General features: G+C 47.8%; 1 protein-coding gene across 1 annotated transcript in view; it reads left to right on the forward strand.

Annotated features, from left to right (window-relative positions):
* Positions 1 to 21,811, forward strand: part of AFAP1L2 (actin filament associated protein 1 like 2) — a 66,116-nt gene that overhangs the window by 20,996 nt on the left and 23,309 nt on the right. The window contains 2 exon segments of the mRNA XM_064716413.1: positions 18,749 to 18,877; positions 19,392 to 19,469. Coding sequence (XP_064572483.1) covers positions 18,749 to 18,877; positions 19,392 to 19,469 — 207 coding nt within the window.

Here is a 21,811-nt window from a genome sequence, read left to right on the forward strand (position 1 = left end):
CTGGAGGCTGTGAGTGTGCCCAGCAAAACAATGACATTGTTTTCACATGGTCAAACCCCTCCCTGCACCTTCCCCCGCAGCACTGCCCGTGTCCTGGCTGTAAATCCTGGGGGAAGCAGGGCTGAGTCACCTGGCACTGGGTGTATTTATAAACCAGGAGGGCTGCAGGGCCCACAAGGAGAGGCCAGCCCTGGGAAGAGCTGGGCCAGCCATGGTGGGCTCCCCACACCCTGTGCCTGTCCTCAGGCTCTGTTTCTGACCCACAAGGAGAGGCCAGCACTGGGAAGAGCTTGGCCAGGCCTGGTGGGTTCCCCACACCCCGTGCCTGTCCTCAGGCCCTGTTTCTGGCCCACATCAGCAGGGTCTGGCTGTGAGGTGATGGCAGGAGCTGGTTCAAGGAAACCATCAATGAGCCATCAAACTGCTGGGACAATCTGCTTCTTTTTCCTTGCAAAACCTCAGGGCAGACACAGAAGCATGGAAAAAGGCTTGCATGGGGCAAGAGCTTTGGAGGTTTGTGATGCCCACAGCTGAGCTGGCTGGTTGCACTCATGCTGCAGCACCCATGGTGCTGGTGGGGATGCCTGTTCTGGCCCTTCTGGCTGGTTCTTGCCTTGGCTACAGCCTGCACAAGGTGGCTCTGATCTCACTTGCATATGGGTGAGCAAGAGGGAGCACCAGGGCTGCTCTTGGGTGCACTTTGGAGTGGAGCAGCCTGTGCTGGGACCCAGGCTGGTTCTGTTCTCAGGGTTAAGTGGCTGTTTTTCAGCCTCCTCACATTCCCTTCCATCCCCTCAACAACAAAATCAGAGCAGGGAGGTTTGCTTTGTTGTGCTGGATCTCTCCTTCCTCCACCTGCTGTGGCAGCTGATCTCTTAATGAGCAAAGTTGCCTGGGGATGCCATTTACCCAGGGGAGGCAGTTCCCCCTGCACAGCTGGATTGGTTTTTTTATTTTGTGCAAACTGCATGTCCAGCCTTGCTTGAGGGTGCTGTTAATTCTGTCCATGCTTTCTGTGGAAAAGCTGGTTTTCAACAGAAGGACTGTGTCTGCAAATCTTCCCCCTTCCTGGAAGGAGCAGAGTGAAACAGTTCATGATCCTGATACTGTGTGATGGAGAATGGAGACAGTGGAGGGGAGGGATTGCTCCTTCCCTCTCCATTTATCCCACACGCACTGAGAACAGGGAGTTTGCTGCTGGAACAAATGGGCAGGAAATGGGAGGTGAATAAAGGAAAGGGCTCCTTCACGTGCTGTGAGTGTGACTGGGATGTGCTGCTCAGGTCAAAGGATCCCTGCTGTTAACAAGGGCTGCCTCAATGGATGTCACCTAAATCTGCCTGAGCTCAAAGCAGCCAGTCTGCACCGTGCCTTGTGACTGGGCAAAATCAACCTGCACACTGTGCTGTGACCCAGAAATTTCTGTGCCAGACCCGAGAATGCACCCCTGTGCCCTGCTGGCCGTTTCACAGGTGCTGCCTGTGAATCCACTGTGCTCTGGAGCACCAGGTTGGATTGATTGAGTTTGGGATTCTGGGTTTCCACCACTGCTGCATTTCTCTGGCTCCTCAGGGTTCTGGTTGGGGATTTGAGTCCAGGGGATTTCTGTTTGTTTGTTTAAGAATGTTTTATTCATTTATTCCTAATCACATACAGTTCTCATCATTGCTTAGGCCGTGGCTTTCAGCTATCTTGAAATGAAAAGAAAATACATGTTTGTCTTCCAGCACCTTGGGAGCCAAGGGAAGCCTTAACCAGAGCCAAGCTGTAACGTGGCAGTACAAACACTAATATCTGATGTTCCCGCAGATTTGTAATTAAAAGCTGATGATTTTCCCAAGTTTACCAGAAGGACCTCAGCCTACAGGACCCCTTGTCTGCCTGCCATAACACTGAACCTGTTCCTATGGCAACAAGCTGATTGCTCTTGGGGTTTGTGCTGATTTTAGCAGTTTTTTTAAGGTGTGTTTTTAGTTTTTTTGAATGAGTGCTGCTGCACATCTCCCTTCCTCCTGATGCAGCCAGGCTCTCAGCACAGTTGCTGGGCATCACAGCATCATCCCTGCAGGCAGTGCCAGGCACTCTGCAGGCATGTCCTGAGAAGCAGCCCTGTTCCCAGGGCTCCTGATACCCTCCTGGACATGAACAGGGCCAGTGCAGCTCCAGTGGCTTCTGCAGGGGCCTGGTGCTGCCTCTGGGTGTTTTTTCTCAGAGTATTTTTGTCCCAGGAATGCACCCCCTGACCCACTGCTCCAGCACTGCCTGGGAGGGGGCCAGCCCTGCTCCAGCTGGGAGTGCCCAAGCTGCTCCTATTTTGGGACTGGCTGGGTGTTCCCAGCTCCCCTGGGTCCGTGCTGAGCTTGCCTTTGTCAGTGCTGCTTGGACAATAACGAAGACCTGGAAACCAGCTGTGATTTATGATCTTTTTGTTAGGTAAGCAAGAGATGAATTACAAAGCAAGAGACAAATTACACAGCAAGAGACTCTCCCCTTTTTGCAGAAGGGATGCTGCTTGAATGGGAAGAGTGCAAGATGGGCTGTGTTGGTGCAAGTACCAGCTGTTTTTTTCACCTGGTTGGTGCTCCTAAAAGCCACGCTTTGTGTAGCAAGGGAAAGAAGAGATATTTTTGCCCTATTGAAAATTTGGATCCTGCTTCCTGCCTGTACTGGAAGGTGAAATATGCTAGGAATGAGCTCTGTGTACATCTCAGGAGCTCCTCTCCTCTCTGTAGCTGGGTTGGATGCTTTGGGAGGTTCTAAACTGACTAAGCACAGGCATGCTCCTGCCTGCTCTGCTGCTGAGGCATCTCTCCCTCCCCCAGCCTGAGCATGGGCTCAGAACCCACCACAGACTTGCTTCAGAGTGAATTCAAGGATGTGCTGCGAAGGGATGGGGGGAACCATGTGCTTGACATCTTTAGTTGGACCAGGGCCATCAACAAGTCAGTCACACCCATGCTTTGTACAGGTCTGCCCTTCTGAATTGCCAAAAGATGGATTGTTAGTGATGGACTAGGGGAAATAGATGAGTTAAACACACCTTCACCTCACCCTCTCACTGTACTTGGTACATGCAGGGACTAGAGGACTTTGCTTCAGGTTATGTCCAAGTCCCTGCTGAGCAGGGATAGCCCTGGGAATTGTCCCCTTAGGGGTCTCCAGCTCCATCTCCTCATCTTGCTGAAAGCCTGTCCCAGGCTCCTCATTTCCCACTTCTCGTGGCATCCTGAAAAGTTTTAGTCCAGCACAGCTCCCAGCTGAAGTCCTTCTGGAAACCAGATGTGTCAGCTCAGCAAGACATCCTGCCTAAATATTTCCAAAAAGAAGTTCAAGGTTGCCTTGTGAGTCCTGCTTTGGGTGTTTGTTTTTCAGCACTGGTTTTCAGTCTTGTGGCTCTGCCTGGTAATTCCCAGCTGCTCTGGGCTCTTTGGGCTAATGCAAAGGGCCATAAACTCAGTCTGCTAGTGCAGTTAACAGGAGCTGGGAGGGCTCTGTGCACCCCTCTGGGATGGAGTCACTGGAGCTGCCCTCATGAATCTCACCCAGGTGAACTATACTGGCATGAAGAAGTCTGATCCTGGTATTTATTCTTTCACACAACAAGTAGAAGATTTTTCTGCATCCTGACCCATCAGGACAGTGATGGTTTGTGGTTTTTGTGTTTTTTTTTTTTTTTCCTTAGTGAAGATGCATAGAAGTATTTTTTCATGAAAGTTCCTCAGATCCTGGCTTGTATTTCTGATCAAAACCAGCCTTGTGGTGATGGGAGTGTCCAGGAAACCCAGGTCCACAGGCCTGAGCCTCAGAGATCACTGAGTTTTGCAGGGACTTCTACCCCAAGGAACACCAGCAGCATGTATAATGTATGCATAGGGAATTACTTAAATGGGAGAAAATGGGAGAGAGCAGCTCCAGAGGAATTGGTGTTAAGTGTGCAGAGGAGCTGCCTGTGGTGCTGCCCAGTGTGAGCTTGGTTTTGGTCCTCAGTCCCTCCTGCCCTTGAGGAGGGCTGCACTAGCCTGGTGGGGTTTATTGTTCAAAACAAACAGAATCCCAAAGTTTGGGCTTCCCATTGAACAAGGAGCGGTTTGCGGTTTCCTGCTTCAATGAAGTGCAGCTTGCATTTGTTTTGCTTTCATCTTGGTTTTTCTCTGGTGTTTTGGAATCCCCAGAGCTGGACATCTGCGTCTAATGTGAACTGGGAAATTTCTGTACTGTCCATCTGTGCCGGCATGAACCTGGTATTTCCATATGGAGTATCCTTCTCTGGGCTTAAATTCAAACTCTGGCAAGCTTCAGTGGGGCTGCACAGAGCTCTGTGAGATGAGGGTACAGCTCCAGTGATATCTGTGGTGGCTGCCCAGCACTACAGTGATGCTCCTGTATCCTCCAAGCATTTCTGGGTTCTCAAAGGAGAGTTCCTTTCATATTCTAAACACAGCCTTCCAACTCCCATGCAAGTCCAGGAAGACCAGTTCAGCCCATTCAGCTGACACCCAAATCCCGGCACTGGCTACAGAGGAGAGCAGGGGGAGCTGGGTGTCCAACTGCCTTTGATCCATGGCTCAAGCACCCACGTGACTGCCTCTGTATGGGCCAGGCTCATGGTACCCCTGACACCTCCTGGAGCAAGGTTTGAAGTGGTGTCTTCACTTCCACAGCAAGAAGCTTTGCCAGTCTGCTGCTGTGTCCCAAAGTGTGGCACCCTTTGTAGACTTTCTTGTGAGGAGTAGCTGCATTTGTACAAAGATCATTCTTTTTCCCTCAAAACTGGGTCAGGAGCTTGGGAAAGGAAAGTCTTTATGAAACCTGTGGGTATAAGAGTGACATCATAGGGTGAAAACTTTTATTCTGTTGAGATTATGGTTGCACCCACAAGCTTGAGGCAGATGGAATCCCACACAGCTTGAACTAAATACATAAAGAACGTTTGAATGCCGAGACAATTTTCAGTAAACACTTTGTGTTGTGACATCCTGTGAGCTTCCTCAGAGTGTTACTGGAAGCCTGTTTACGCCTGCCAAACTCCCAGCAATCTTTTTTTCCTTGCCTACTTGACAGATGAGCAATTGGACAGACTCAGCTGCAGTGACCCACCGAGCTGGGAATGGGGTGGTTGGGCTGTGCCAGGTGTGCTGCTGCTGGAGCTCATTCCTCCAGCCTGACTCACCTCTCACCTGCACCTGGGCACACAACAGGGCTCTGTCTGACTTGGGAGAGATGGTGACTCATTTTCAGTTGTCTCTGTCGTTGTCTGAATATGAGCTGTTGAGTCTCTACTGTAGGGAAGAAGTTTAAGAAAATGGGTATTAATGTCTTCAGATAGAGAGCAGGTGCTGGGGAGAAAAGGTCCTGGTGGATCACCAGCTTTGGCTTCACTCCAAGGCTGCACTTCTGCCCTTGGGGTTTATTGCAGACCTCTAGCTTTGGCCTTTGCTTTCCCAGAAGTGTTACTCCAGGCGGAAGGGGCTAAATGCTGAGTTTGTTGTGAGCTGCTTCAGCTTTTTGGGGAAAACCAGAACAGACATTTCTGCTGTGTTGCAGCCTTGCATTTGTTTGAATCACCAGTTCAAAGCTTGCACAGCAGAGATCTCAAAGCAGCAGAAATTTAGCAATGATCCTTGGTGACTGAGTTCTGTGTGCAGTTTGATCTCTGACTAACATCACACCTCTCCAGTTGGAGCAGTGCTCTTGACCTGGCAGGTCACTCACCAGCAGAGCAGACATCAGTGCTCACCAACCCTGCAAGCCTTTGAAGCCTTTGCTTAAAAAGAAAAAAAAAATTCCAACCCTGTGATGAAGGAAGATAAACTGTGCTGTATACAAAACCCCTTGTCTAAGAAATGTCTTATCTCTGAGGGGTTTGCAGAAACCCTCTCCTCTTTGGGAATGATGAAAGCAAGACAGCCATTAATAAGCTGAGAAGAGAAATGGGAGCAGGAGGCATCTAGCTTTTGATGGTGGCATCTTTCTCATGTTTTCAGCAACTGCAAGGGTTTTCTGTAAAAATGTTTTGAGACAGAGGTATTCATGAAACTGCATTTCTAATGTGGGCTAGAGAGAGCTGGGAAAGCAAAAGAAACTTTTTTGGCAGCAGTTCATCTTTCTTAGCCTAGTGTACTTGTCCAATCTGTGTCCCTTTTAAATTCTAATTACTTCCTCAGGCACCACAAACACTCTGGCCTTGTCACTTATCCTTTTGAAGTTTGCTTCTCATAATGCAGCCTCTTCTGAAGCGCTCATGCTGTCGGTCAGCTAACTAGTCCAAAACATTCCACTGCTTCAAAATCACTCAATTCTTTTCCAAGCACAAAGAACTGCTTTCCTGTTGCTGCCTGCTGACTCATGTGAGGAAGGCAGAGTGCCTTGTGGCAGCCAGGAGAGCAAGTTCCTGCAGGCACCTAACACAGGGCAGAAAAGCTGCAAAGTATGATGGCTGAGGTGCAAGCAGAGGTCTGGTGCAGAGAGATGTGTTAGGGGAGGAAATGGATCTTGGTGGAACTAGTCTGAGCATCAGTGAGTGCTGAGTGTATCTTTGCCAAGGCTCTGATATCAGCCCCATCGCTGGAGTCATGTGCTTTGGCCTAAGAGGCTGCCTGTGATGAAGGGCAAGTGAGGAAAATGGACTTTTGCAAAATTTCTGGAATATTTAATGCACAGGAGCCTTTTTCAGGTTTGCTGGACAAGCCAAGCATTGCCCAAGCTGAGTGTGCATTTGATAGATTTCCTTACAGTAGCAGAGAGGCAGAGCTCCTGAGCCCTGTGCTGTCCTGAGATGCTGTTCCCAGCCCCTGAGCACAAAGGATGTGGGTGCAATGTGCTGGAGCACTGCCTCCAAGGAACTCTGGATAAGGATGCATAATCATGGGTAGGGAAAATGAAATGTATTATTTTGTTGCTGAAAGGATTTGTTTTCTGCATCTCTGAAACAGTTTCCAGCACTTTCCTTGCCCCTCAGGAGGGGCAATTTGTAGAAGCATAAGTTGACATGTCCCACATGGAAATTTCAGGCAGATGTTACTCAAAATGGAGAGGAAATTTATAGTGTACATTTGTTGAATGCCATGATGAGGGAGTTTGATGGCCGGAGCAGCCCTTGAGAGCTTGGTAGTTCTTGTGCCTGTGTTTTTGGTCTGCAGCTTGTGCAGAGTGTGACCTGCTTAGCAGCTTGCCCAGGTGGCTGTGACAGACGTCCCTGCTGAAGGCTGGGATGGAGCTAACACTGCTCCCTGCCCTTTCCCCCTGGCTGCCAGGCCAAGCCCTTCTCCCCTTTGGGCAGTTTGTCACACACAGGTGGGTGTGGGCTGAGCAAACTCCTCCTGGTGTCAGTGTGAGAGAAATTGGGGTGAGTGCCTGAAACAAAGCTCTTTTGGGAGAAACAAAGGATTGTCTGGTTTTCTTTGTAACCAAAGGTGAGTGATGAAGGCCTCACAACACGTAGGAGCTTTTCAGTGGAACCAAAAGAGACACATGGTAGAAATCCCAGTTGCTGTTTGAGGTGGGAGAGCTGGTGCTTTTTACCCTCTGTAGCAACATGAGCAGGTGAAGCAGCCTTCCGAGAAGATGAATTCAAATCCCTTCAGTTAAAGATCCACCACCTTGGAAGTAAGGATGGGTGGACAACTGCCCCAGCAATCCTTCTGCATCCTCTGGTTTTTGTCTCTTTTCCTGAAACAAACAAGTTAAATCAACTGTATTTGTATTTTATCTTACAAATGCCCACACTTTTTATTGTTTTCACTGTCTTTCTTCTGCAACAAAATATGCCTAGTCCTAGAAATGGGGAGTATTTCCCTAGTAATTTGTCTTTCCTTTACTTGCCTGTTTCTTTCCTAGAAATGCTGGGCAGATAGCAATAAAGCAAAGGAAATTGCAACAGAAGCAATCCTTGTGTTTTTCTTAACCTGAGAAGGTTGAAAGGCTCTGTGGCTTTGCTTTGGGGCTGGGGTTTAAGCCCAGAATCGGTGGAAGGAAAGACAAAACTTTGAGTAGAGGTTGGCAGTGGCAGCCTGGGATCTCTCTTGAGCCATATCCGAGATGTTCTGCTCCTCTTTTTCTCTGGCTCCTCAAGTTGAATGGTCCCAAACCACTGCTCCACAAAGGATCACCGGGCTCCAGGGGTGGCAAAAATGTTTATTAGCATGTAATGCTGAGAAAAGATAGATGCCAGCATGGCTAGCTTATAGCTGCAGGGATACCTCCAAAGTGTGGTAAGAGGGGGATGAGAGAGTCAAAAGTGCATTTAGAAAAGCTCCAAGGAAGCTGAATTTGCTGGAAGGACTTGAACTCGTTCATCAGCAGTTTTTTGTCACAAATTTTCTGCTGAGATGGTAAATGAAAATAATGATCTAACTTTTAAATCTGTGATAGGATTAGTGATACTTTTGGCATATTTATGTAATGGGTTTCAGAGGTTTAATTCAGAGTATTGTTCCCAGTCTGGATAACTGGCTCTCATTCATGTAAACAAAGTGCAAGGCAGACAAAGTAAGAAAATCTTTTTTATCCCCTAAATGGTTGTTTTGCTGGTTTAAGAGCTGTCTTTCATTTCCCATGCCTCACAGTCAGGATAGGAAGGGAGAAGTTTTCCAACTCACGTGGAAAAAAAAGAATTGCAGGTCATTGTCCTGGTTTTCCACTGCATCAGCACCCTTGGGATCCTGCCAGGCTCTGCTGGGGAGGGAGGCATAGGTGCTATGGGGTGGTCTTGTCCTGAGCCTCCTCTTCCTCCAGGGCATCTCTGTGAGCCTGACTTGCTGCTGCTGGAGATGAGCTCAAGCTCAGGGTGCAGATGGCAAATCAAGGTTTATTGACCAAGGCTTGCTCTTGGCAGAATTTTGGGTGCTTACTTCTACCTTCCCTTATAAGAGGTTCCCCCATGCAGTAAAGCATCCATGGACAGGGGAGCAGGGCTGTCACCATGAGTCAAACCAGGAACCCTCCATTTGGTCTGAACTGCAGTTGTTCATATCTGTGGCTTCTCTGGTCTGTGCTCCATGAGTCAGATCACACCAGTGGGGCCTGGAGCTGCAGGAGACAACCGGGGGCTTATGTGTCTCCTCCTGCCACTTGTGGTCTCCAAGTGATGCCACCTGTGTTTTGGTAGGACACATTTCTGTCACGTGGATGTGTTGGGAATTTAATGTGTGTGCAGCCATTGCATAAATTGGGTGGCATGGGAGAGGTTCTCTTCTGAGTGACACTTGTTTTTTGTGTTTGTTTTTATGAGTATTGGGACAAAGAAGCTCCATGGAGAAAATGTATTTGGGAGTTTCTTGGCAACATGAATTAATAACACAGATAAAAAATGGCACCAGAGATTTGAATCCCATTTGAAAACCCGTTGAGTGATGAAAGTGGTGTTTGGGGTGTGAAGCAGGGCAGAGCCTCTCTTTCTCTGGGCATCCCTGCAGCATCAGGACAAGGCTGGTGTTTCCTAACAGGGCACATGTGTCTTGTGACATCTCATGTGGTGCCCAGCTGCCTTGGTGATCCACAGCAAACAGGGGAGCTGCCTGTTCCTGGGAGGCTGCTCTGCCACCCTGACTTAGTGAAATGTCATTTTGGGGGTGTGGGAGAGAAGTAAAGGTGGCATCTCCTGAATACCAGAGTGAGGAATGTCCCCAGGTCACCTGGCAGGTGTGCCTGCCCTCACACCTGGGGAGTGTTGGGTGGCAGCTGTGGCTCCCTTGGTGGCAGATGGTGGATTCCTGTGGGGAGGTGCTCCCTGAGCAGTGGTGACTCATGGCAGGAGAGGGTTTGTAGTCTGACCTCTTTGTAGAATTACTAAAGCTTCTATGCTCCTTAACCCTAAACTGAAGTGTAGTGAGCACTGGTTTGCTTTGAATCTTGTTAGGGAGGCGTGTGAACTCCGGTCCTTAGTGATGGCTGTTGATGGGGAATTTTGTGGGAGTGGGGAGGATTTTTTCTGGGGGGAGAATTGGTATTGGGGATTTTAGCACTTTTCTCTGCCGATAATTAAAACACCAGATTTCCAGAGGAAAAATCTCAGTTTTGCACATTGCTGCATCAACATTGCTCAGTGACTCAGCTGCACGATCCTCCCTCTTGGAGTTTGGGCTTCCAGATTACCTTGAGGAGGATGGGTAAGGACTGCATGCTGGACAAGGGACTGAGCAAGATTATTAAGAAAGAAATCTATTAATCAATAATGATGTTGCTGTAGGCTCTGCCAGCCTATCCTGATACACTCAGGATGCTTCAAAAGCTTGTTCTGCCCCTGCAGTGGTGCAATAGCCTGGTGTGATCATTCTGCTTTTCAGAGGCCCAGCCCTGGCTCTTGTGAGCAGCGTGGCTCAAAAAGCCCTTTCTGAGAGGAAACAGCAAGAAAAGGCTGGGAACTCCAGGGCTGTGTGTCTGTCTTTCTCTCTGACCCCAGAGCTCTTGCTTTTGCTTTCTCAAACGTAATTGCTTTCCCCTTCTGCTGTGTTCCTATTGTTCATTGGAGAAATGATGCCATTAAATCAACAGAGAATGGTGGGAAAATGCTTTGATATGAGGCCTTGGGAGGGTGTGTGCATGTGTGTGTGTGTGCTTGTCCTCTCTCAAAACAACCAGCACAACCCAGTGTGTATCTGGCAGCTTCCTTCAATTTGTGTCTTGCCTGGGAGAGAGAAATCCATCTCAAAATATATTTGGCAGTTCACCTCCTTTATTTGTATGGAAGTGGCACAAACCATGGGTGTTGTTCCAGGGCTGTCATTCACCATCCTTGTGAGAGTTAATCTCTGCAGGAACTTGCATTTTCTCCCTCTCTGCTTTGGGAATGAGGTATGCCAGGCTTCCTTTCTCCATGGGAAAGAGGTCCCATGGCTGTGGGCATTGGGGCTGTTGTGTGCCTCTGTCCTGCTGCTGCTCTGCCATGTGCACAGGGATGGAAATGTGCTTTCCTCTGCACAGGGATGAGGCAAAGCCTGCCACAGCATTTTGACTAAAACCATGCTCCAGGAGCCTTGGCAAAGAGCTGAGGTGAGGCCCAGGGAGCACATGGCCCCATTCTTGGAGCAAAGGCTGCACTAAGGCAGGGCAGAGCAAGGCTGTGCTGAGCTGTGGGATGCCTTCTTGCACAAGGTTCCAGGAGTGGAGCCCTGGGTGTTTGTAGCATTTGGTTGAGTGGTTTGCCTGTTTATTTTTCTCCCACTTGGTCAGCCACTTCTTGGTAGCCCCTTCCTGGGCACAGCTGTGCATGGCATTAGCCAGGAAACAGCAGATGAGCTTTGAGTGCAGGTCAGATGGTCACCAACCCCTCCAGTGAAGTCAGCCCCACAGAGTGATGGAGAGGAGAGCAACCCTTCACAAGGCAGAGAAACCCACACCAGCCAACCACCAATCTTAGCTGGGAACTGAAGGAGTAAGGGGAAAAGCAGCAGAAAAGATCGTGGGGACAGAAGGGAATCAGTGGAGGCAGCTTCCCAGGAAAAAGTGTCTCTGTCTAGGATTCAGCTCTGGGGCTTGGCAGCAGATGTGATTTCTGCTTTGCAAAAATTGTTGGGATTGTTTTTCTCCCCACTGGGAAAGGAGAACACCAGGCCCTGCTCTTTGGGATATTTACCTTAAAAACAGTGTTGTCTTTAATTTACCTAAAAAAAGTGTTGTCTTTAATGTCCTGTGCTGCCTGACTTGGTCCAACATTTTAGTTGACATCTTAATTTGGATGGATCGTTTCTTACCCTCTTGCCTACTGCACTGATGCTTCTTTAGTTGCTTCCTTTCTGTTGTCCTAGCTGGGTTCTGTCCCAGCAGGAGTTGCTGTGCTGCACAACCTGTGTGTGACCTGGTGCCCTGCACAGTGAGGATGTGGCACTCCTCTGATCCCCCCCAGCTCCCAGCATGGTTTTCCATGGCAGTCTGTGCTATGTTCCCATCTGCTGAGGCTGTGAGCATCACTGAGCACAGACCTGCAGTTTGTAGCCTGGCACAGCTTTGGGGACCCTGTGAGTTTGATGGGCAGTGTGCTAACAGGGCCTGCTCCAAAGGAAGGGATGCCAGCTTCTCTGGGATGTCATCCAACAAATTTCTTTGGCAGGGGGGAACCTCCAGTGACTCACCAGTTGCTCTGTCATGGAAAGGCTGAGACCCTTTGCAGAGAAGCACATCTCTGTGTTGCCTGTGAAGTGCCAAACATACACCCTCCATTGCACACCAGATGATCTTTAAGGTCCCTTCCCACCCAAGCTTTTCTATGATATAAAAGAACAATATGACACTGAAATGCAGGAGTGCTCAGTAAAATCTCCATGTGACATTCCAATTTTCATGTTTTGCTTCTCTCTTCCTTCTTTCTTTTTTTTCCTTAATTTTTCTTGGATGCTGTTTCCCACCTTCCAGTGGAGGGAAGAGGAGTCTGTTGTTTGCTCAGCTCACTGAGAAAAGCTTTGTGTGCATTTTCTGCTGCCGTTTTGTTAAAGTTCAGAGTTCCTGGGTTAGAGCTGCCCCTTCTCAATGCGAGTCTTGTTCGAACTTCCAGAGCAGCCCACGCAGAGCTGCTTGGGTTCATCTGTGCAGTTCACAGCCCACAGCCAGCCAAACACATTGTTTGCTTCTGTCCTTCCATGAATCATGCTTTGCAACAAAGACCAGCCTAGTGCTCCCAAGGAGAGTGTGAATCCAAGCAGTGCTGGATTTTAGGTGCATTAATAGAACCCTCTGGGTGGGGTTTTTTCTTTCTTTCTTCCCTGTGAGCACTCATTGTGTCTGAAAATCAGACAGCTTTGTGACAGTGGTCATAGCTGTCTGACACTTGTCTGGCTTATTAGGAATACTCTGAGAGGAGTTCTCCAGTTTTACAGTTTTCTTATTTTGAGGGATTTTAGCTTGTCTCAGGATTATGAATTTCGCCTTTTGTTTTGTTTAATCAAGCAGTGAGTCTCCAATGAGAAAGTTCATTGTCTGCCAGAAGCTTAGAGGGGGTTTTTGTGGGTTTTCCTTCGAAAAACACAGCATTTTTCATTTTGCTGTGGGGAGATTTCTTTTCTTCTACAATTATTTGTATATCCATAATTATTTTTCTGTGGGTAAAAGAAACCTTTTCAACTGGACAACAGTGAGCTGGGCTTTTTATTCTCTTCCCATGAAAAGCATGAAGATGGAAGCTTAGCCAGTCATTACAGGTGCAAGTGTGAGAAGTAAATAAATTTTTCTGATGGTCAAAACCAAGGTGGTAAACCTGGTCTCACTCAGTCTGAGTGTCTTAACCTGGTTTATTCTGCTCATCACCCTGGGTGAATGCTGGTGGGGTTTTAATGGGATGGGGATGCTTTCCAGAGGAGCAGCTCTCTGGGATTGCACAGGGATGTTGCTGCTTCTCAGAGTATTTGGATGAACCATCTGCCAGCTGTCCTTCCCTGCCCTGCATTGCCAAAGGCAGCAGCACCTGGAGCAGGGCACAGGAGCTGCCTCCACTGCAGAGGAGCTGAAGCATTGCTGCTCCCTTTTCTTCCCTGCAGCAGCAGGGTGAGGAGGGCTGGTTTGTCTGAGGAGGGATCTGCTCTGCTGCTCTGGAAGGTGGCCCAGTGTAGGGGTCATCCAGCTGTTACAGCTGTCACCATCCACACATCTGCCTTTCCTCACAGCTGGGGAGAATGGCCTTCTCTAGCTATAACCGTGGGTGACTTTTCCCTCTTGCAAAGCCCAACTGTTACTGTAAAACTCCAAATTAGCCAGGGAGGCCTTGGCTGGGTGCTCCTCTGACAGCACTTGCTATTCAGCAGGCTGAATGCTGCCTCTGTGCCTGCCTGTCCTCTCTGCACGCTCCTCAGCTGCCCTATTCATCTTGTGCAGCCAAGGAAAAAAGAGAGCAGGGCTAGAAAGGAACTGCTGTCTGCCAGAGCAGCCCCTGGGGAATCCCAGTGCTGCCAGGCAGGGCTGGGCAGTGGGAAATGGGAGCTGAGAGGCTGCCATGGGATGTAGTGCGTGGTGGAGGGAGGCTGGGTGTGGGCAGGTGCCTCAGGCACTCCTCTGCCCCTGGGGCTGGCTTTTTCATGGCTCACAATGCTGTTACCAGTTCTGGAGTTTCCAAGATTTTTGAAGCAGGAATTTTGGCACAGCACAGGCTGCAGGTATTTACTTGGTGCCTGGATGGAGTTTGTCAGCGGCTTAGCCAAGCTCCTTCTAGGAGGGAAGGGTGAAGCCAAAAGTACCAAACCCAGACTCTGCTTTGGGCAGGAGGGTGGAATATCCCTCAGCACTTTGGGGGGTTGGAAACACAATCCCCAGGCTAGGATGTGGGAAAGCTAGTTTGTATTCCTGATCTGCTGAAGAATATGCCCATATCCTTGGACCAATCACTTAATCTCCCAATGCCTCAGTTTCCTGTTAGCAAATGATCCTCCTTATCTTTCACCTCTCATCTCAGCAGAGGAAAGAGTTTGTCCTTTAGGATATATCTCATTACATTCTTTGTCCGGCGGCTGGGGCCCCTCTACCTTGATAAAATAAGTAATTTAATTTAGATTAAAACGTCTAATACAATCCAGTGGTTACTGAAACACTTGAATGAAAGTTCATTCAGAGCCTGTCTTCCCATTTCCTCATAAGGCCAAGACATGAAGTAATTAGATGTAGACATAGGTTGTTATTGTAGCACCATGACAGAGATCAGTGGTTATTGGTAGGAATGGCTTTTATAATCTAGTTTAATGGTCATTTACCTTTCAGTGACCTTGGTGTCAGGCAAAATTGGCAGCTCTTTTGCAAGGAATGTGCTTCCTCAATGAGGGCTTTGCAAGCTGTTTCATTTTTGGCTCTGGGTTCTCATGAGCTGGGATAGACACTGCTGCAATGCAAGAGACTCTCAGTCTGCAAAGAAAGGCACAGGCTCCTGCCAAAAGAAGCCCTTTTCAGTGCTGTCCTGCTGCCACTGAATTGCTGCTGGAACAGATCAGTGTTCAAAGCATCTCTTTGCTTATTGCTCAGACCAGAGTTGCAGCCTTCAAACTGAGAGAGCCTGTGCTGCTCAGGGGCAGCCCAGGAGCTTCTGTAAAATGGGCTGCATTGTCTTGGAGTAAAAGAAGGGAGAACATATCTCATCATCCAAGTGCATGCAAGAAAAAGGAGCTGGTATTTCTGCCTGTAACCCCCACCCTGAAAGTCCCTATTACATCAGTAGAGATGTGATATTTCTATGTATAAGATGTGATATTTCTGTGTATGTCAAGGTACCATCCTTTCAGTGATGATCATCCACTCACTGCAGATGCAAATCACTCAAGTTTCCCATGGACTGTGATGCTCCTGTGCCTCTCTCCATCATGTGTTGAGAAATTCTTATGGGTTTTAACCAGTTGCTGATGTCTTTTTGCCATGGAGAAGAACATGGCAAGAGCTGAGCTGTGATTTCTGATGGGACCCCAGGTCTGTGGCCATCCTTTTAGGGAACTGGAGCAGGGCATATATCTTGATGCTTCAGGGAACTGGATTCAGTGCAGGTATTCACAGTGACTTTGGCCAAGCCTCATAATTTTTCTGACAATCTAAACCTTAGAGGTAATTCCTGTTTTCTGTGAAGGGACCTGAATTTTTGTAAGATCTGTGAAGCTCTTTATTTGAGGTGGTGCCAGAAATATTGCTGAAGTCACAAAGAAGTGCTGTGAGAGTTGAGAAGAGCAATATAGCAGTGGAAAAAAAGTTTCAGAAAAGCATCTGAGAATGTCTCTGCCTTATGACTTAGGCTTCTGTCTGCTTCTGATCTCTCATCCTGCTGCTCATAGCTATACCATTTTGGAAATATGTTCATTGGACCTGTAACTATTGCCCTGCAGAGCAGGAATCATCTGTTTATGTGCTCTCATTTCTAAACTGCTAAGATAAGGAGAGCAAAGCCATGCAGCTTGGAGGGAGAACCATTTGTTTCAGGCTGCTTGAAAAGCCACCAGCCTGGTTTTGCCATGAGTGTGGTACATCCATACATCACCAGCACAGCATGATTGGGCTTCAGCTGAGATCAAGCGATGACTTCCAGCACTCAGAATCCTGAGCTTTAATGTACAAGGACGCTCAATTGTTTCTACTGCAGGGACCTGCTGTGATAGTGGCTTGCACAGAGGATCTTACAGACCCTATTAGCATTAATTCATTTTACTTCTCACACTCATCAGTTTCTGATAAATATTAGCTTGTTCTCCCTCTGGTAGGAGAGAATGAATGTCAGTGGAGGATTTTTTTTTTGCAGGTATCAGGTTTGGATTGGGAATATTCAGCTGAGGCCAGGGAGATACTTGCATAGAAGCAGATGGTTCATAGACTGCTTCTTGCAGAAGAAGAACAGAATTAAGCTCTCTTGAGTCCCTGAATTCTGAATCCACTGAGGTCTGACAGAGTCTTTCCACTGACCTCTGTGGCCCAGGATCACATCCTAAATGAGCTGCTTTGAGTCACTGGAAGCCTGAGTTCAGCTTTGGTGGGCTGGAAAATGTAACCTACTGTATGGGCTCTGCTATTCATCAGGGCTCAGCCCTGTGTGTGTGCTAGCTGTGGATGCCTGGGAGAAGAATAAACTCATTTTCTGCAGTCTGGGGGTGGAGGAGGGAATGGGAATTGTACCCCCTTCCCTGCAAACCCAGTGTTGTGACATCCACATGGGCAGCTGCTTCTGAAGCTTCAGATTGAGGTTAGGTGTTCCTGGTGCTGTTGTTTCTGGTGCCATCAATGTCACACATCAATGTGCTGTGCAGCTGGCCTGTCCAGCAGGATCTGACCTCAGTTTGAATTTTCTGAAGTGGGCCACTGAAGCAGATGAGTTTAGCAAGGCTGTGATTTACCATGGGGAGTTCCCTCAAACTTGGGAGAAAAAGGGTCCCTGGAGCTTTAGAGAAGCCAGCTGTGAGTAGGTTTGACACCATTCATTGCTTTTTGGTATCCAGCAGTGTTATCAGCAAATGCTACCTGCTTTCTCACAGCTTATGGGGAAAAATAAAAGCTTCTGTTTCTTGAGGTGATTCTTGTTTTCTCTGGGCAAAACAGAAGCGAGCAAAGACCTTGGAGTTAACACAGCATGAGGCAGGTGCTTTCCATTCCCTGCTGGTCCTAAATCAGACCAGAAGAGAATTGATTTGATGTTGTAGAGGGTATAGACTGAAGTGTGAATAACTACAAGTTGGTTGGTTCCTCTGGAGCTGTTATTGACTGATCTGGAGTCATTAGGCTGTTTTACAGTCAGTCTGGTGAAGATTAATTCAGTTTGAGAGCAGTAGCAAGTTTTTTCAATTAATGGCCAGCAGCATAAACCTTTACAGTGTAATTTATTGATCAATCTTCTGACATGCATTTACCCCAGGAAGGTTGCCTGGTGGCTAAAGATGGGTGAGTAGGAAGGTGATGGCTTTCTCCTGCCTTTAAAAAAGTGACCTTAAATGTGGTAGCTCTTTAACTAGAACTGCTCAGATGCTTTGTGTTATGAATCCAAAGTGTTAACACTTTTCTATGGAGTAAGCTGTGACTCACAGGCGTTCCATGGGATCAGCAGTGTGGGGATGCTGTGAGTACAGGGAAGGGAGCATTAATTACCCCTCAGCTCCCTGTGGAGTGCTCAGGGATCATTGCAGGGGGGTGGTGGCCCAGCCAAGCCTCACTGCCCATCCCTGCAGCCCCTCAGCCCCAGGGAGCCATGGAGAGGGGCAGCAGAGGAGCCTCCAGAGGGGAGGAGCAGTCCCAGCTGGGTTTGGGATGTTTTTCCCACACACTGTCCCTCCCTCCACATAATAATGCTCTGTTATTTCCTCCTCTTGCCCCTGCTGCTAATTAGCCCACGATGAACTCTGGTGTGAACAAAAGCAAGCAATTAAGGGTCTGTTGCTGCAGCGTGAGCCCTGTCAGGGCAGTGATTTGTTGGTGGCAGGGCTGTGCTGCACCTCCTCAGGAGGAAAACAAACCCATTAGGCTGGCTCAGCTGGGCAGTGTCTGTCCCACTGCTAGCTCTGGGTGTGCAGGGGTGTCTTGGGTGCAGCAGGGCCTCCTGAGGCTCTGAGAGGTGCTGCTGAGTCTTGTGGCTTCAGCTTCACATGGTGCAGTGGGTCTGTGGTCACTGCCCAAGAAATGTGGCTGGAGAAATTACTGGGCTGGGATTTATGGATGTGAGGAGGTGGGGATTTTTTTTTTTCTTTTCTTTTTGGAATACCCACATAAACATTTTCAAATTAATGCAGGCAGAGAAATAATGGTGGAATGAAACATAAAATTGTTGAGTGGTTTGTGCTGGAGGGTACCTTAGAGATCATGTAGTTCCAGCTTCCTTGCCATGGGCAAGGACACCTCCTGCTACACCAGACTGCCAGGGCCCCATCTCTCCCAGATAAGGAGGAGCTTACAAAGAAGAAGCAAAAAGCAGGATTTTTGGTAGGTCCCAAGCCAAATGAGGTTTGAATGATATTTGCCAGGACTCAAGGTGCATGTATGAAGACCTTGCAAGCTGCTTTTGTGTAATCTCAGCCCCAATGCTCAAAATCTCTTCAGGTTGTGTTTGCTTGAGCAAGAAGTCCTAATGGAAGGAGAACAGGTATTTGTATGGGGTTTCACTGATGTGTGAACAGACTAAGGGAAGTTGGAGATTTTTTGGTTTGGGACTCACTTTCTTTCCAAAGCTAGAAGCAGAGTTCAAGCTGGAAAATTAAATATTAACTATTCCTGAGCAGAAAAAGCAAAGGATTTTGGAAATCATGGAATTAACATATGTCCTCTTTTGACACACACCAGCCAGCTGCTTTGCCAACAGTTGTCTCTGTTTCTGTTGTAGCTTTGGAGCAGCTGCTCACAGAACTTGAAGATTTTCTGAGGATACTGGACAAGGAGAACTTGAGCAGCACTGCTGTGGTGAAGAAGAGCTTCCTGTCTGACCTTCTGAAAGTCTACACCAAGTCCAGTGGTACAGATGAGGAAAACCAAGGATGGGGTGCTGGGCTCTCATGGGAATTGCTATGGGGCCTGAAGCAACATTTTCCTGGCAGCTGGTGGGAATGGGAGACATGAAAATTAGAAGGAGAAAATGAAACTGAGTTTATTTTTGCAGTGACCTCTAATTGTTTATGTAAAATTACTATAGTTATGTGTCCAGCTTTACAAGCAAAGGATTCCCAAGATTCCTGATCCTTTCTGTTTTCTTTATTAAACCTTAAGTTTATTTAATCCACTTTGTAAAATACACAGGATGTACTGTTTGGCCAAGTTAATGTTTAAGTAGAAATTTTAACTTAACGGAATTTCCTGACCATAAAGCACTTAATTTTTCTGCTTTTTATTATTGCTTGGGGTTTTTCCTGCACGTTGCCTCAACCAAATGTGCTCAGCAGAGACACTTTTTACATCTGCCTTTGTGGAAAAAGTTAGCAGTGTGAAAGCAGCATGTGGGTAAAGAGTTCACTTTTCCCTTTGTTTTGCAGGTGGTGATGAGGAGTATATTTATATGAACAAAGTGACAGTCCATAAACAGCAGGGTGACCAAGAGAAACAAGACAAAGGTAGGGAGCTGAAGATTAATGGTTTCACTGTGTCTCAGGGGATGATGAAGGCACACAAGGTTACAGCCTTGCTCTGGCAGCTCTGAGGGCTGAAGCAGCTGCTGGTTGTGGAAGGGCCATTTTCATAACATTCCCTTGGAAATAGCGGTCCTTGCCAACACTGTGAGGTTATTCCTGGAAGTAGCACTTTGGAGGTCTTTATTTTGGGATAAAAACGTTGCCTTCTAAGGCTTGAAGCTCCAGTGCCTGAAATATTCAAGGAAGCCTTCATGCTTTCTTTGGCCACAAAAGAAGCCACTTTTTGCATCTTTGGGGCCTTGAAAGTGTATTTCTGGTTTGCTGTGCTGCTCTGCCCTGGTGCAGAGGGTCTGTGCTGTCACAGCCTTGTGAGGTGAGTTTGGGCTCAGCCCTCACCATCTGCAGGGGCAGAGCTCCTTCATCTCCCAGGGATGTGGGAGCTCTGCAGAGTAAAGGCTGAGGAATCAAACCTAGCTGAAATACTAATTTCCAATTTAGTTTTCCCAGGTTTTGGATTTGTAACATGGCAAAGAACATAACTGTCTAAAAATGTTCTTCCTCTTTGAAGTTCACCGTGAAAGGGGCTGCTGATAATTGCATGGAGCAAGAGAATTAGTGACACACATTTTTAAATGCACACCTTGTCAGGGGCTGATCCTGCCCCAGAGTTTCCAATGCAGAGGGATGAGACAAGGACTCATCAGAGCAGCCTGCTGCTGATGGGCTGGTCCTGCAATAGTTGGGATTGTCTCACTTCCACAGTTTGTTTTGGTTTTGTTTCTTTGTGGTGGGTTTTTTTTTTGTTTATTTGGTTTGATTTGTTCTTTAAACTACCTGCAGCCAAACTTGGGCTAACTTCAAATGCCTCTGAAGGCAGGATGTCCTCCCAGCTGACACGTGCAGCCCCAGTGTGACCTCCAGACAGGGTGATGCTGTAATGCTCTATAATGGGATCACACAGCCTCCCAGCAGCTGAGCAGCCACAGAAACATCTCTTTATATAAGTTCTCATTTGGGTGGATAAAGCAAAGCTTGCACTGATCCACCATGCTCAAACACAGGGGAAATTTCAGACAATTTATTTTTAGAGGTGGTTCTTTTGTTTCAGACTTTTCCCTATCAAGGCCATGACCCTGCCCACTCAGCCACTCCCTGTGGGACCTGGCACTTCTCTCTTTCTGTTTTCAACAACTTCCCTATTCCAAGTAAAACTGCAGTGTTACTTGGAATGCTGGAGTCAGTGAGACACAGGTGTGGGGTCTCTGCAGCTGGGTGTAGAGCCCTGGTCCTGCCTCTGTGCCTCGATGGAGAGGTGCCTGCAGGTTCAGGTTGAGTGGGATGAGGGGGCCCAAGTGCCCACTGGTGTGATATTGATCTTCCAGTGATGACACAAGTCCCTCTGTCCCTTTTATCTACTGCAATTCCATGTCTGTAATGGGACTGGGGACAGACTTCTGTGCCTGAGCTGACAGGACATCTTGTGCTCTGCAAAGCTTCAGCAGCACATGGTAAAATGCTTTCAAAGCCCATCACCTCCAAAAATCACCCCTCCAAACTTTAAAATACACAGTTTCTGCACAAAAATCTGTTTCCCTGCTCCTCATATCTACTTGCAGATCCAGTTGATAAGGATTTAAGCAGGACAGACACAGCTTTTGAGATGCCTTCCTGTGGCTCAGTAATTGAATTCCCTGCACTGGGTGATGAGGGCAGCATCATTTATGGATCTCATTTACCTGAGAGATGCAGCAAATCTCTACCCAAGTGCACAGGGCTCCTCAGCGAGCTAAATGCCATCTCCTTCTGGAAGTCAGCACACAGGGCAGGAGTTTGGGAGGTGGGACTGGTGTGAAGGGCTCCTGGTGTGGCCACAAAGATCCTCTTATCCCAAATGCCAAGTGACATTCACTTTTACAAGTAACAGAGAGCACAGATAAGTAACAGCTAATACAGATGTGAATTTCAGCAGAATTTTGGATGGTTTTTCTTTTTCCTTCCTTCTTCTAAGTCCTCTTCAAGCTGCAGCTTTTAGAGCGGCATCTTTATCAGAGGACACCTGCAAAATGTCAATGCTTATCGAGGGAAAAATATTCCTGCCCTCCCACCCCAGTAAGGGAACAGTGTGTGATTTGTGATGCTGGCCTGTGTGGCTGGAGAAGGAGGGGTACATCCATCACTGCACTATCTCAGAGGTCATGGGATTTGGGCACTCACTGAGGCCACCCAGGAGCTCTGTGGTAGGAGAAGGGGACTGAACACAAGTTTTCTGAGCCTTCAATGTCCCCTCCAGATAGTAAATCACTCTGCATCCAGCTGCTTGGAAA

Source organism: Zonotrichia leucophrys, chromosome 6 (assembly GCF_028769735.1).
Source record: "Zonotrichia leucophrys gambelii isolate GWCS_2022_RI chromosome 6, RI_Zleu_2.0, whole genome shotgun sequence".
NCBI classification, from domain to species: domain Eukaryota; kingdom Metazoa; phylum Chordata; class Aves; order Passeriformes; family Passerellidae; genus Zonotrichia; species Zonotrichia leucophrys.